The sequence below is a fragment of the Falco cherrug genome, chromosome 2 (assembly GCF_023634085.1).
Source record: "Falco cherrug isolate bFalChe1 chromosome 2, bFalChe1.pri, whole genome shotgun sequence".
NCBI classification, from domain to species: domain Eukaryota; kingdom Metazoa; phylum Chordata; class Aves; order Falconiformes; family Falconidae; genus Falco; species Falco cherrug.
In genome coordinates this window covers 56,187,939-56,203,226 of record NC_073698.1, presented here as the reverse complement: position 1 = coordinate 56,203,226, position 15,288 = coordinate 56,187,939, and the positions used below count along the sequence as shown (strand labels likewise).

Here is a 15,288-nt window from a genome sequence, read left to right as displayed (position 1 = left end):
TTTGGTACGTTCCCGTTTGTGTTCAGAAGTGGTAAATTCTGTCCTGCTTTTGGATGAAGGACTCTCACTTTGCTGCCAGAGAAAGTGAATGGCCTAAGTCATGCATTCTTCTAACTAAATTCTTTTCATTTCTGGCTATATGACTAGCCTCCATCAAATGTTCACAAGAAACCTCTGGTAAAGCAGGTCTTAACTGGAGCCGACTTATTACTTAAAGCCATCTTGTTTCAGTAGTACAACAGATTGTATTAACTTTATAATGTTAATTAACATGATAAACTGCCTCCTCAGAATTTTGTTTCCATTCAGAGGGCAAAAGATTCTGATTTGGCAAAGATTAGTCTTACAGTTGAAGTCAGCAGTCCAGCATAAACATAAACTTCAAAATCTCAAGCAGAATTAATTCATTATTAATTAGTTGTGAGAAGATTCTCCAGGATGTAAAGCAGAATTATCTTTTGTTTTCAGATGAAGACAAATTGTATGCTGTTACTGTCTGGATTATTGCTGATTTTGATAAACCAGCTGGGAGACGACTGCTTTCTAATGCCTTGAAAAGCCTGGTGAGTTTCTATAAGTCTTTATTAAAATAATTATTATGAATATGTCCTTAACAACACTGTGCACATTCAAAAATTATACTCTTAAATTAAGGTTGTAACAGTTTAAATTTTTCTGTGGGTCAGGTGCAGCCTTATGAGACACTGCTTTCACTTTACTTTGCTGCAGCACTGACATCTTACAGGCCTGTAAATGATGAATTGGTTCATGGACTTCTGATGCAAGAGACAAACTACAATGCTTGTGTGTTAGAATGGTGAAATTCTTCCCAGTTACAGACCTTCTCCCATGAGGTAACCTAGCATGTTACCTGGGCCAGGGAGGTTAGGATAAGCCTGTTGATGTGAACCATTAGGCAGTGCTCTCTTTATTGTGTGGTATAGCTGTGGCCATGAAATGACCATTTTTGCACATACTGTTTTATGCTTCTGAGACAGATCAAATGTTTTATGTTCTGATATGCTAGGAGGATCATTAACATTTGAGTTCACTTATTTTTAAGTTCTTCACTATTAATAATAGGATTTAAAGTATGCAAGTACATGTCATGTGGATATAAATGAGAAAAAACCCCATCAGTTCCAGGGAGGTTAGAAGAGTAACTAGACTGAAATTGGGAAAACATCTAGATTTACTTATCAGGAATGAAATGGGAATGACCCTAAAAGAATTAGAAAATTTGTACATTGCAGGGAGCGTGTAATACCAAATATGTCTTTAAAAAAGGCTTTAAAAAGCTGCGAAGACGAACATGCAATGCAAGTCCTTGTTACAGGAAAACAATTTCATTTATCTGACTGCTAGATCTGTGGCCCAAGCTTGACAGATGTATTCTCTCTGTAGTTTTATTTTTGCTGCCTCCCCTGCCCCAGCCCCTTCCCCCTTCAGCAGGGAGGATATGCCAGAGCTCCCAACTGGTGAGTGAAAACTCTCTGGGGAAGTCCTCATGTGTTAGTGAGGAGAAGCTAGGAAAAACATGAGAAAAAAAAAATCTTTTGAATAAGGTTTGCTGAATCTTCTATGCAATAGAAGTTTAATTGGTTATCTTTGTGCTAATTTATAGATTTGGTTTAGGTAAGCTTCACGTACTGCTTGGTCTTAATAATTTCCAAGTTTCATGACAAAACAATCATATTTTTTTAAAGTCCGTTGATTTGTATGGAGGTTCTCTACTACTTTTCAGTCCCTTTTGTCTGTTGGGTCAAGGTCTAGTAGAATTGGCTAGATGCAAATTTGCACAGACACTTCTTGCGCGTGACGTGCCATGGGCATTTGTAGATAAACATGCAAGAATCTGGGAGAGGAAGTGACCGAAGGGAACTCACTTTTCACTATTCCAACTAATATCTAGTATTTTGAAAAGTACTAATATATTTTAACTTCATTTGAAAAAACTAGTGATGTCTTACTTGAAAGAGACCTCTGGAGGTCATCTAGTTCAGCCTCCTGCTTAAAGTGGGATTATTGCCATCATTAGATCCAGTCAGCTGTAGGTTTGTCTGAAGGAGTCCTGAAAATCTCCAAGGAGGTGACTCTGTCCCCTCCCTTGACAACTTGCTCTGGTGTTGCACTGCCTTCCTAGCGTAGTTTTCCCTGACAGCCAAAATCTGTGACCACTACTCCTTGTTATACTTCTCGCTGCTACCAGGAAGAGTTTGGCCCTGTCATGTTTTTCACTCCCACTTTTGTTCGTTGCTATTAGGATTCTCTGTAGCCTCCTTTTTGCCAAACTGAGCAAGCCCAGCTTCTTCAGTGCCTCCTCATAGGCCTCTGACCATCTTGGTAGCCCTTTGCTGAAGCCTCTGCAGCATCTCAATGTCTTTACTGTACTGAGGGGGACCAAAACCAGGCACAGAAGTCCAGGTGCAGCCTCACAAGTATTGAATAGATGAGAGTAACATCTTCCCTTGATTGGCTTGCCATATGTCTCCTAATGTAACCTGGTATGCTGTTCGCTTTCTTGCCAGCAAGAGTATGCTTCTCAGGAACACTTTAAGATACACATTTTCAACCTTTTTAGATAAGTGTTTTAACAAAATTTTTTCTCAAGGGCTGCAGTTTAAAGTTTGCTGTTTAAATATGTTGAATACCAGTGATTTCATTCCTTATTTTTATAGTCTTTACTGCAATAGAATCCATTTATCTTTAATTCAGGTAGTGATGCTACTTGATACTACCTTAGAGTCATCAGTCTAGTAAGATTCAAGTGACATCATTGATTTTAGCAAGTGAAAGATTTTCTTGCTGATTAAGAATAAAGTTCTAAGTGGATAAATTTTCTTGGATTTACTTTATGCCTAGTTTGATAGTTTTTGAAAAATAGAACAAAATGTACAAAATCAGTTCTGAAGTCTGTAAATGAATACTTGTGTATGTCTTGTTAAAATACACTTCTGCAGAATGCTGAAAGGCAATTTTTCTATTAAAAAAAGCATCTTCTATTTAAAATTGGTATTGCAGAATAGGTAAATCCTTACCAACAACGTTTTTACTCCTAGTTAAAGTTCTCAATTAGGTGTTGAAACATGTTTTCTAAAGACAAATAGCTGCAAGAAAATTACAGAACTTCAAAGCATTTTACAGAGTTATAATAGATATGAATACATTAGGTAACAGCAGACTGACCTGTAAAATTGTGTATTCTGTATTTTTCTTTGCAGAAAACAAGCAGTCATACACGACTTGGGATTTTGAACAATCCTTCATCAAAAATAAAGGAAGATAACACAGCCATTGCTAGAGGAATTTTGACCGCTTTTCTAACGCAAAACAGCAGCAACTTAAAAAGTTTCCTGAGTAAACTCAGTAAGGAAGAGACAGCAAAATCTCTTGCTGCTGGAACTAAAATTGCTAAATTCTTCATCCCAGTGAGTGCAAACTAAATTAGACTGTTTTCTTTTTCACTTTCCATATTCTTTATTGTAAGGAGATGTTGCTGAGAGTAACAGTGTTTGATCAAATGCTGTGTGGTTTATAATCCTTATACAGTTTCTGCTCAAGCAGATTTGATTTTTTGACAACTTTTATATGATGGAAGAATAGAGAATTTCTTTAAAGTAAAGGAAAAAAATAGAGTACCAAAAAATACAGAGTACAGATACCAGATTATTGAGGCCAAAATCGTTTCATTTTCAATTGTTCATTAGTTTTTCCTGTAGCTCTCAAATTCTAATGTTTTATATTATTTATATAATGTGTTATAATATTAATGTTTGTCGAGAATTAAGGCTTCAGAAGTAACTGTTTTTACCTTGCTGTTGCGGCTGTGAGCAGTAATAAGCACAGACTGAAGTGGTTGAGGTTAATGAGCATGGTATGCTTCTGGCCAACATTCTGCTGTGTTTCTATGAAACTTCATTGTTTTAAAATACAGATGTTGCTGATTTCAAAGTTCATACAAAGAGTGGAGCTGAGTTATCAAATAACAGCTGCAAACTACAGTTTCTGTTTCAGAAGGAGCTGTAAATTTCAGTGTTTCTAAATAGGAAGATTTGGAAGACTAAGAACTCTGGCACCATATTGGAAAACTAATTAGCTGGCTTGGGTCATGCTCTTACTTAATTGTCTAATAAATTTTGAAAGACGTAAAGGTAGTTAAGCAGTCTATGCATGTTACTAATTTATTTTGTTAGATTAATTCAGATACAATTATTATATTTGCTTGGTCCATATATTTGTAATGAAGAAATACATATCAATAGTTTCATATAGCAGGATAATTTTGACAGGTGAGGCACAGTGCCACTGTAAGCATGGCAAAATCCCAGCATTTTTTTCCCCACTTTGAATATTGATTTGTTATGTGTTTTACTGGATGATGTTGGCTTCCCCAGAGCATGTTTAAGCTGTATTCAATGACCACATTAAATTGACTGTTAGGTTTTTAGAGTATTATGGATATTTTTTTTTTACCTTTTTCCTAAAAGTGAGAATACAGTTTAGTTGTTAACAGAGAATGTTATTTTTCATGCAGCTGTGTGCTGGATCATAGAATAAGTGTTTAACCTCAGACTCAGCTTTCCTCTCAGTTAAGCTGCCCAAGGGTAAAAACTGCATACTGGCTATTTGGGAGGTTGTGGTTCCACACTGAGAGGCTGAGGTGGTTTCATTTTGATTTCTGGTTACCACAAAACTTAAAGAAAATCTTTGATTACATCAGCTGTCGCAGAATTTATTTTTCCTGAATCATTTCACCATCTCATGCTTTACCTTTGCTTTAGGGAATGGATGAAGGTACTTTTGAGAAGAAGTACAACACTTTAGGACTGGATTTAATTAAAACTCACCAGATGTTCTGCCAGGAGGTTCTTAAGCTGCTTCCTGGGCAAATGGCTGTTGTGAGCAATGGCAGGGTAAGAAAGGAGTTAAGTCATCTCTCAAGTCTTTTTGTAGGTATTTTTTACTTCCTGGAACTTCAGTTTGAAGTTAAAGAAAATACGTTGTATTGATTTTCCACTTATTCAGCCTGTTGTTAGAGAATGATATGAATGTTTGCCTGGTTTTTTATTTTGTTTTATTACTAGTTTGTTAGCCTCGTTCCATTGAAGCTACTACGTATGTTGTTCCCACAGCTATTTAAGAATTAATCTGACAAAATTCTCTAAATAGGTTAATATTTTATGTATTATTAATAATATTTAAGAATAAATTTTGATCCTGATGTTGCTTTACACATTTGGGGTAGGATAAATCTACTGTATATATAATAAAAATTTATGTTGACTATGGTAGTATTTCAAGCTCTTAAAACCCAAATTGTTTATAAATATTAAATTGTTCTATAGTCTTAATTCTTAATGTTCAAATTGAAGTATAGTAGTTGTTTCAATTTCTTGTATGTATATTCTGAAACTAACAGCCTTAATTAGTGTGGCTATAGATGAACTGTGACTAAAAAATACAATGTTGGGTTCAGTGTTTAGCACTTGTTAATGACTGTCAATACCTTACATTACAAATCCAACTTATACAAACTACTCTGAGTTAGCTCTTTTTATTTTCTATTTATTGCTCTACCATTAAAAGGAAATAGAGATACTATGTTGGCATCTTGTTACTGGAAACTCTCTTTAAATTGCGTTTAGTTGTGCATCCACTTGTGCATCTTAAATGGCTTCTGAGATGTGGCTGAAGTATAGCTGATGAACGCACAGTAAGCATTTTTGTTGATGAAGCACAAGAGAATTGTTGGGGTTTATGTCACCCCCACCACCAGAACTAAATAGGCAATGTTATTTTATGAATGGTTATTACTGTTTAGGAAAACAGTAATTACTGAGCCTAAAAAAGCTCAAATAATGTCGTATTTTAAGTTTTGAGAAAATGTTTCTTAAAAATACTTGGATACATTTGATAATGTATATTCATCTATCTTAAAGTGTGTTTTCGTTTTAGAAGAATACTTTTAAAAAAAGATACGGGATAGCCTTAATTTCTATCCTTCATATTTCAGCACTGAAGTTTGTTTTTATGAGCAAATGTATTTTTTACTCCATTTACAATTTCTACAAAAATGGCATGGTGTTTCATAATCACACTGTGGTTTTGTCTATCTCATGCATCATTATATCATAACAAAACATTCAAAAGTGAAATTTTTTTAGATAACCTCCCATTTCTAGGAAGCCTTTGAATTTTGGGTGAGAGGCATTCTGCACCAAACTTACATCATGGCATTCTGCATCTAAGGAGCCCTGTAGGTTCTTGGAAGTTTACTTGAGTCAGTTTAGTCTAGCATACTATGAGCAGGAAATCCAAACAACATCCTCAAAGCTATTTTCCAGGATTTCAAGGCACCTTCTTTTCCTTCAGACCCAAAAAATGTAGTAGTTCTGTTTCTTGTCTCTGGATATCCTGTGTTTCTTATCCTTTGCTCTTTTCTTCCTTTCTATCCATTCTGCTTCATCTGAGAAGCCTTAAAGTTAAGATTGTGTTCACAGAATTAAACTAGAGTGTGGTACACAGTAATTTGAATTTCAGTTTACAATAATCTACTTAACGGAGGCTTTCTTCAACTTAATTTGTGATTTCTAAATATACATACATAGCTTTACATGGGTATGTATAATGAAAAATATGCTGGATATTTCCATTACACCTGCTTTTTGTGATTGATAAATAACAGTAATTACGTAACTTTAAAAACCCTAATCCTGCATGGTTACTATACAGTTTGGTACTATATAGTTAGTAATGATGTATATAGGGCTGGGGGTTGCATATGGAATATTACGCATTTATGTAAAACGTTAGTATGTTTTTTGCTTACAAGACACATTTTTGGAACAGGCTATGCTTAGTGACATTTTGTTCTCTAAGGTACTGGGCCCTTTAGATGAAAATGAATTCCATGCAGAAGACTTTAATTTGTTGGAAAAGATAACATACGGTACCTCAGCGGAGAAGATTAAAGCTATTGTCAAAGACATGGGGAACAGTAGTAAAAGGTAAACATCTTTTGCATTTGGAGGCTTTATGATATACTGCCTTGTTTATTGCCTGTGAGAAATTAATAATCCTTTTGCATGGAAAATATCAACAAAAGTTCAAATATATAGTCAAAGTACTCTTTATACTATATATTCCTATATATACGCTCTACGTGCACTTAGTGTTTGCTGTTTGCAACCTATATATTTGCTGTCATCTTAGCATCTGAGTACTTCTATGTAGACAGGTTTAACTGTCCCTTGTTTCCTTTTTAGCATTTCCCAGATAGATTTCGTATAACTTACCTACTCAAACACCCTATTTTCTAGAAGAAATGGCACATCTACTAAATTTTGTATTACATTTATGCTTGGCTAATTATGCTGTTCAGTGTGTTTCCACTGTATATATAAACTGTGTATGTTGGATTTAAATTGCATGTGTCATTTACCCTGCGACTGACAGCCTCTTTGGCCTTGTTACAGCACAGAGCAGAAAAAAAGGCACCATGTATTATTCAAGAGACATGCATCCTTTTATCATTGGTTTTACGTGTGATGAGGCTAAGGTGTAAGAGATCACTGTGTGTCTAAAGAATCATACCCTCTCCAACTTGCCTCATAATGTGTGCAGCTGTGTGAAATTGCTCCAAATACTTGTCTGCTTTGACTATGCTTACAACCGAGAGATGAGTACAGCTAACTGTAAACTATTCTTAGTAGCTTTTTACTTCAGAATAATCATAAAGAACAATAATAAGCTTGATAAAAATGAGTGCATCTTAAAACCACGATGAGTATTGATATTTGTAAGTATATTAGGTAGATACACCTGAAGTATAGAAAGTGCATTGTCTTTGGGAATTGTTAGAAAAGGAGCCTATAGAGGCATGGACAGATGTGGCGCTCTGACACCCTGCTAGAGAACATTCACACATCTGTTAATTGAAGAAGTATAAAGATGAGTTTTAGCCTGCTTTTAATCTAAGGATCCAGTTTGTGTACAAAGAAGAGAGCAAAATTACATTATTTTTACAGTATCTATTGATTTTCTGTGTCAGAGTATCATTTCTGTTACCTGGAAGGACTGGCAGAACTGAAATAACTACCAGAAAAACAAACTCAAGAAGAGGTAGAACTACCAAAGGGATAAGCACTGACAGGCAAAACGTACTTAGTAAATACTAAGACTTAGTGACACTGCAATAGAACTACTAAGGTTTCTAAGTGAATTCCAGTAAGAAATACCAAAAAAATTTAAAGATGTGGCCAAGTAAACATGAAACTTGTTCATTTATTTTTATTTCCTTTTGTGACAACATCTGGAAACAATTGGAGAGGAAAAAAAAGGAAAAAAGAGGTAGAAATGTCAGTAGATTGTACCATACAACTGTAAGGCTGAATGATGGTTCTGCCAGTTAATTTCAAGAAGAAACAGTTACACAAGTTCTAAAGTAGTTGTGGTTCTTGGCCTTTGTCATGCTAAAGATTTTACTCAAAGCTACCAGTCTCAAGGTGATAATTGTTTTAAAGCAGTCTGGGATGTGGACTTTTAAAATATTCCTTATGTAGACAGACGTACATTAAAATGTGAATGTTTCACTCCTTTTCTAATGAAAAAAATTACATGTGCCTTATTTAATGTAGTGGCAGTGATTTGATTATGAAAATAGATGCCCTACTGTCATCTTTGCCTAAAACAGAGATGAGACAAGATGCTGAATTGCTCAAAGAACAGCACAGGTAAGTTCTGTCTGTCATGATAATGCACTTAAAATACTTTCATATTAAATTTAGAATATACTGATGACCACATAAGGTCTTTGGAAACTTGACTAAGTGTTCCAGTTCTAAAAGAAGTTGTTGATTTTGTGGTTGTACGAACAACCTGTTTATCTGGCCCAGCATAATGCATCTTTACCTCTTTCTTTATAAATTAATTAGTAATACCTAATGATTTTCCAGCCTTATCCTTTGCTGAAAGAGTGATTACAACTGGTGGTGTTAAGAGAAGTGGTGATCTGGAGTTAGAAAACTTGGAGTCAATACATTTACTGAAATGTTAGAAGTAGTTTCACAGCTTAGAGCTAAAAGAAGCCCCCACTAATTTTCATTAATTCAGAAGACTCCAGCACTACTTTTCCTGTTTGTGTATCTTGAGTACTATTGTTAAGACTAATATACACGTGCTTATACCTGTATAACAGTTTGTGGCTTAGCAGTGTCATTGTTGACTACAGCTAAATACATGGTTATTACAGCTAGATTACATTCAAATGCAAATGATAGGGCTTATCGGCACCTAATTCCTTAAGAAGAACTGAACAGACTGTAGTCAGCAAGCAGATTTACACTTGGTGAGCTCATACTAGTGTCTCTAGTGTACTTGCTTGCATGTTGACTCCTTGTGTTTCTGATCCTACATTTAGAAAGTGAATATACCCCAAGTATCTTCTTTTGTTGTCATTGTTAACAAATGAGACCTAAAATACCAAGATGTGCATCTGTGAATCTTATCCTCTTTGTAATGGGATACTAAGAGTACCTGGTTTTAATTTAAGTTTAGCTGGGACAAACTTTCTGGGGCAGCCAGGTACATTTTTTTAAAAGGCCATATGGTAAAAGATACGTATACGTGGCACTTAAGGATGCAGTTTAGTGGTGGACTTGGCAGTGCTGGGTTAATGGATGGACTCGATCTTAGGTCTTTTCCAACCTAAATGATTCTATGGTTCTGTAACACAGGAAGAGTAATCAAAAATGTTTGTAATACTATTTCCAAATCCCTGCTTGTTTTTATCTGTAAAGGTACTCTAGTGTGCTGTGCCAATGGGCTGGCCCTGTCGTTGATAATACTAGGAGTGAAATCAGTAGTAGCCTGTTTTAATTGGCTAACGCATTTTTCCAAAGTTATACCTGTAACAGCCAGTACTATGCTACTACCATATTGGAGGAGTTTGACTCACTAATGGTGCTTAAATTTCTAGGTATATTTTTTGTGGAAAACCAATTCAGATAGTCAATTTTGTGTGTTTACAGCACATGATTTCTTTTTTTTTTTATTTAATTAAGTTTACTAACATTTCCTTCCTGTAGATCCAGAGTACATTAACTAGGTCTCCTTGACTTAGTCTAATCAAGTTTATCAAAATAAATTATTTTCTGGAATGCACAAAGCTAATCCATCCCACTGGATGTTTCACACTTCTACGTTGCCATTTTTTCAAACTGTTTTTAAAAAAAAAAAAAAAAATTGTGGCACTGCTGACGCTTCTGAAATCTGGTGATTGTGGATATCAGTGAAGAAAACAGTAGACCAGTGACAAAAAGACCATTTTTAATATTTTGCTGTATATTTTCCTTTATTAATTCTGTTGTAGGGCATGTATTTAATCAGTAACCAGTATGGAACTATATAGATCAATGCTGAATCTTTAATTGTTCTTCACATTTAGGTTTCCCTAATTTCAAGATTACTGCTTGGAATGAGGGAAATGTCTTCATCAGCAGTAAAATTTAAAGTGCCTTTGATGCTACAAATTCATGCCTAAAAATATTTATTTCCACAAATTCAGTTTAGAGTTTTCATGTCACTTTTTTTTTTTTTTTTTAACAGCGTAGTAAAAATTGATCCCCAACAGAATGAACCATTCTATGATGTTCTTGCTATTGTGGATCCATTGACAAAAGAAGCACAGAAGATGGCTCACTTACTGATTGTAAGACTGTGGTCATTTCATTTACATGTTTGTGGTTTAATTTTTACTAAACTTTTTCTAATTTCCATGTACAGTGTAGTAAAGAGGTAAAAAAAATAAGTATTTTGAAATATATATATATTTAGTTATTTAAATTCATATTAAAAAGTTGGGGATTATCTAATTCATTATTGTAAGTATCTTATTTGCAATTACAATTCAGATGCCCCGTGAACCAGTCCTCTTAACAGTGAGTCCATAAATGCTCTTTATAGTCAATAGAAGGAAAGGACGAAACTGCCTGTGTAATATAGAGGGAAAGGATCTCCTATCTCAAAATCTTGAGGCGTATGCTTCTTCCCGTTAAACCAAATCACCTTAGTTTTCCAAGGTGCCTAAATGAGGTGTTCTAAATCTGACCTGTAATATCATCATGAGAAGATTGGACTATAAACCTTTCAGCTCTTGGAAGGGTATTTCACAGTTGATTAATGCTACCATGTATATCTAGAAGTCTTCCATTGTGTGTAGCTATTGGTCATCTAAAGAGAAACTGTCCTAAAAACATAGCTCCTAAAATGATTTTCTTTTTTCAGTAGCTGCAGAATATCACTCTACCTCAGGTTCCTTTATAGTTTCCCATAAAAATGTAAATTTTGTCTTTTTTTTAATGGTCTGCTACGATTCTGAAGCCTGTAACTTGATTTTTGCTGCATCCTGGTTTATCTTTTTCTCTGCAGTAATTATGAAAGTTCCATAAATTCTTACATTGCTTTTTCCCCTCCCGTTTTCATATGCTTTTCTGCCTTTTGTATCAAATGTTGAAGCATCCATTCATTTTCATATGTAATAGTGAAGTAAAACATTTTAAAAACATGAAAATTCTGATATTTCAAGACTATGAAATAGTAGCTTTTCTCTAGAACCAGATCTTTCGTTTCACCATCCTCAGTTGAAATGAAAGCGTGGTATTACCAAATGGAAGTGTTTTCAGTTTGGAATTGACTGGAAACTCTGTCCATTCAGCCAGAAGTTCATATTATGGTAAGTTCTGTCAAGGACCTTGTAGCTCAGATCAGGAGCCTCCGTTCCTCCTAGTGCAACAGGCTGGCTAATGAGCAGTTTCTTCCTTAATGCAGGCCTGGACAGCTGACTCCCATGGCCTACCAAGCTGTTCAGCCATTGCAGATCCTGCTTGATTCATAGGAGCTATAGTCTTATTCAAGATTAGGAGAGAATAATGAAATGCTGTTGAAACTAAAAAAAAAACAAAAAAAAAACCAACCAAAAACAAAAAAAGCAAACAAATACTTTGATGTAGATTAATTTTATTTTTTTATTTTTAAATTAAAAATAAAATAATCTGAAAATACAAACATGCGTACACACACACACACACACACATATATATATGAGAGGTGTCTCAGCACCTCCTGGTGTAGAGACAAAACGCTTACATGTACAGCAAGCCCCAGACTGAAAGTTCCTAAATGGATATTTTTCTGATTATCTTGCTATATATAGGTGACTTTAATACTCTAAACTTTAAGCGCTGGGATATATTTATATTGAAAGGATCTTTTTTTCAATAACATAATTGGTTTAGTGCCCAGTATGTTGGGATGGTAGCTATTCATGGTGCAAAATTTGTGTAGTAACTACCACATCAAAGCACATGATTCTTGCCCCAGTCCATGTTGAACATGTCCACATTGTGATTTTTATTATTTTTTTACCCTGGTGAAGTCATGCTATTATATTACTTTTTGTCATTTAATAGTCACTTAAAAAAATTTTTGGTATTTTTTTTAATATAAACAAACAGTTACTCATATTAAATGGAATTGAAATTGAGAATGTGTAAACAGCTATAGGTAAACTGTCATCTGAACTTTACTGCTTAGTCTGATAAAGTGACAATTTGAGGATAAGGGCAAGGTAAGAGTCAAGAGACTGAATGAGAGTGGAGCCAAAGCTTTTATGTGGTCTGTACTGGATTGTATCATAAGAACTGCTCTATATTCTCTCCAGAGGGAGGCAGGTAGAACTTCCCATATAACCCATTTTCCCTTTTTCAAAAAGTTTTTTCATAGACTTCAGCATCAAGTATTTCCAGACAAGGCAACAGTCACTGCCTACAGTAGATCTTTAAATACTAGCCATAACTTGACCAAGGTTGGACCACATCAGTTCTCAGCAGAATGCATGGAATACCAACTAGTCCTAAAGTTATGAATGTGATCCCTAATGTGGTGTGAAAAAAGTAGAAATTCCTTCTTCTAAATATGAGGACAAAATTGAAGAGGTGGATGGTCGGGGGTTTTTCCCATGGTTCACCAAAACCAGCTGAAAGTACCACTGAAGAAACTACATGTCCACTAGCCTAACTGCTTTCCCCCAGCAGTATGTAACTCAGGATCATCAACTTTTATCTTGTTCCAGTAACTGTCAAAGGACTCAAAAATGTGGAGGGAAAAATCAAACCTTTTCTTTTTTCCTGTCAGTTATCTTTTGCCTTTTTGCCTTTTTTTCTTTGTTCATTCTGTCTTCAGAGAGAAACTCTTATTTCATCCCTAAAGTGATAGGAATCTCTGAAGGACCCTCTTTTGATAACGTAGTCTGATGTCCTATATAACATGGGTCATAGGACTTCTTTTTATCAATTAGCATTAAAAGTGGAAATATTTTTTTATTCCAATTTAAATATTATCAAGTCGTTGAGTACAGATCACAGGTCTTACTGAGCTTTTCCAGTGGCTAATTAACCTGACTGTTAAACTCAGACTTGGAATTGTAGATTTTTATTTAGCTCCATGCTGTAAACGTTCTTCTCATCATTTTGTCAGTTCTGTTGAAGATTCTATTAGAGAGTTTGTTTTCAGTGCAGATGCTTCCTATTATAGTGATGGTCACAAACAGTTCCAAGTGATTGAATTATCGTGGTCTAGTGAGTTAATGATTTTCGGATGAGTTGTGGTAACACAGTAAGTGTTTTGCAAAGTGACTGCACATGCAAAATAAAACTTGCTCTTAAATAATTTTCAAGCCTAGTAAACTGAAATAATTCAGCCATTTTTTTCAGTATTAAATATTCCCTGAACTAAATTTCTGTGCTCTTCTTTGGATTTTCTGATTAAAAGCAAGCAGACTGAACTCTTCAAACGCTCTGCTGTAAAAGCAGCTTTCCAGTCTTGTAACGATTTCATGTGTTAACTTGAATGTCCTGGCTTTTAGTGTCCTTGTAAGGCACCTAAATAACAAAACCAAATTCAGTATTCCAGAAGCTGCATTGTTGAAAAACACAGAGGTAATGCATTCTTGCCTTATTTGTCATTGCCTATTTAAATTCCTTTGAAATGTTTGTTAAGATAGGCATTATTCTTTTGGCTACAATACTATACTAAATTTTGTGATCAGCTGATGAATTGGGATGATACTTTGGTCTCTTTTCAAGATCATTGCATCCTACACAACAACCTATCTGTGCAGATTGCTGGAGTATTGTTCTTACTAATGGGGTGAGACTTTTGTCTTGTTTGAAGATAGAAGTCCAGCACAGGTTTACATAATTTTGGATGCAGCATGTTTATTTGAGAAGTTTTTTTCTTTAACTTTGAAAATTCTGGGTATGTTTTAGTAGATGAGACCAGCAAGTGCTGCTTACAAATGCTTTTTATTCTGAGTGATAGTTAAATACCTGAGTCACTTTGACATCTGTTTTGATTTTAGTGGTCTCTAGCCCATGTCAAGTAATACTTTCCCTTATGCTTCCAGTGCTGCCAGGTTCTCATTTCCTGCTTCTTCACTTGTCACCCTTAAGCCATTCTCTAGTCTATACTTTTTGCTCGGTAGTTTTTCAGTGGTGGTATTCAGGTGACACGAGGGGTAAGCATGAGAAACCAGGAGCAGAAAAGGTCCCTAGGACTATGTAAAGTTGTAGCGCTATAGTAAAGAATATGTGTAGTCATGGGTTGAACTGAGGAAAGAGAAAAAAAATGCTTATGATAAACAAGAGATTTAAGGATGGCCATTGTCTTGCTTTGTTCCCAGTTTACTTGCCATTATAGTAATTTTAGATTTTAGACTTAGTAGTATCAGTATTTTAACTTGGCCTTTAATATCTTATTTGCTTTTCTAATAATATCCGTAAAAGTAGACACAGCTGCTTTAGGCTTTCAAATAAGCACTTTGGATCAGAAACCACAGAAATTAAGATAACTTGGTAAAGTTTTTTTAATAGTGCTTTAAAGAAATTAGTAACTTTGTTAACTTTAAATAAAATAGACTGCTCATGAAAATGAGAAAAAATACTGTCCTAATATTATGGTTCCTATATAACAGCATCTAGAAAATTGGTATTTTTAGAAATTAACAGATGGAGAAACTGAAGAAGCAGCAGAAATATTTTAATTTACTGGAATGTTTTGAAGTTGATCAAATAGTTTTAACACATCATTAATCTATTGCTGACACTTAAAACTATTAAGGAATTAAGTATTAAAAAAATTCTTTGCACTTTATTCAACAGCTTATACAACTATTTTAATAAGAGGGGAAGTCATTGTTTTAAGATTGGTAATTGAATAAAAAGCATGTGTTCT

General features: G+C 34.8%; 1 protein-coding gene across 1 annotated transcript in view; it reads left to right on the top strand.

The window, feature by feature from the left end:
• UGGT2 (UDP-glucose glycoprotein glucosyltransferase 2) overlaps window positions 1-15,288 on the top strand; it is an 88,300-nt gene that overhangs the window by 48,925 nt on the left and 24,087 nt on the right. Inside the window, exons 20-25 of the mRNA XM_055702347.1 lie at window positions 469-563; window positions 3,222-3,428; window positions 4,782-4,913; window positions 6,880-7,007; window positions 8,637-8,732; window positions 10,606-10,708. Coding sequence (XP_055558322.1) covers window positions 469-563; window positions 3,222-3,428; window positions 4,782-4,913; window positions 6,880-7,007; window positions 8,637-8,732; window positions 10,606-10,708 — 761 coding nt within the window. The remainder of the gene's footprint in view (window positions 1-468; window positions 564-3,221; window positions 3,429-4,781; window positions 4,914-6,879; window positions 7,008-8,636; window positions 8,733-10,605; window positions 10,709-15,288) is intronic.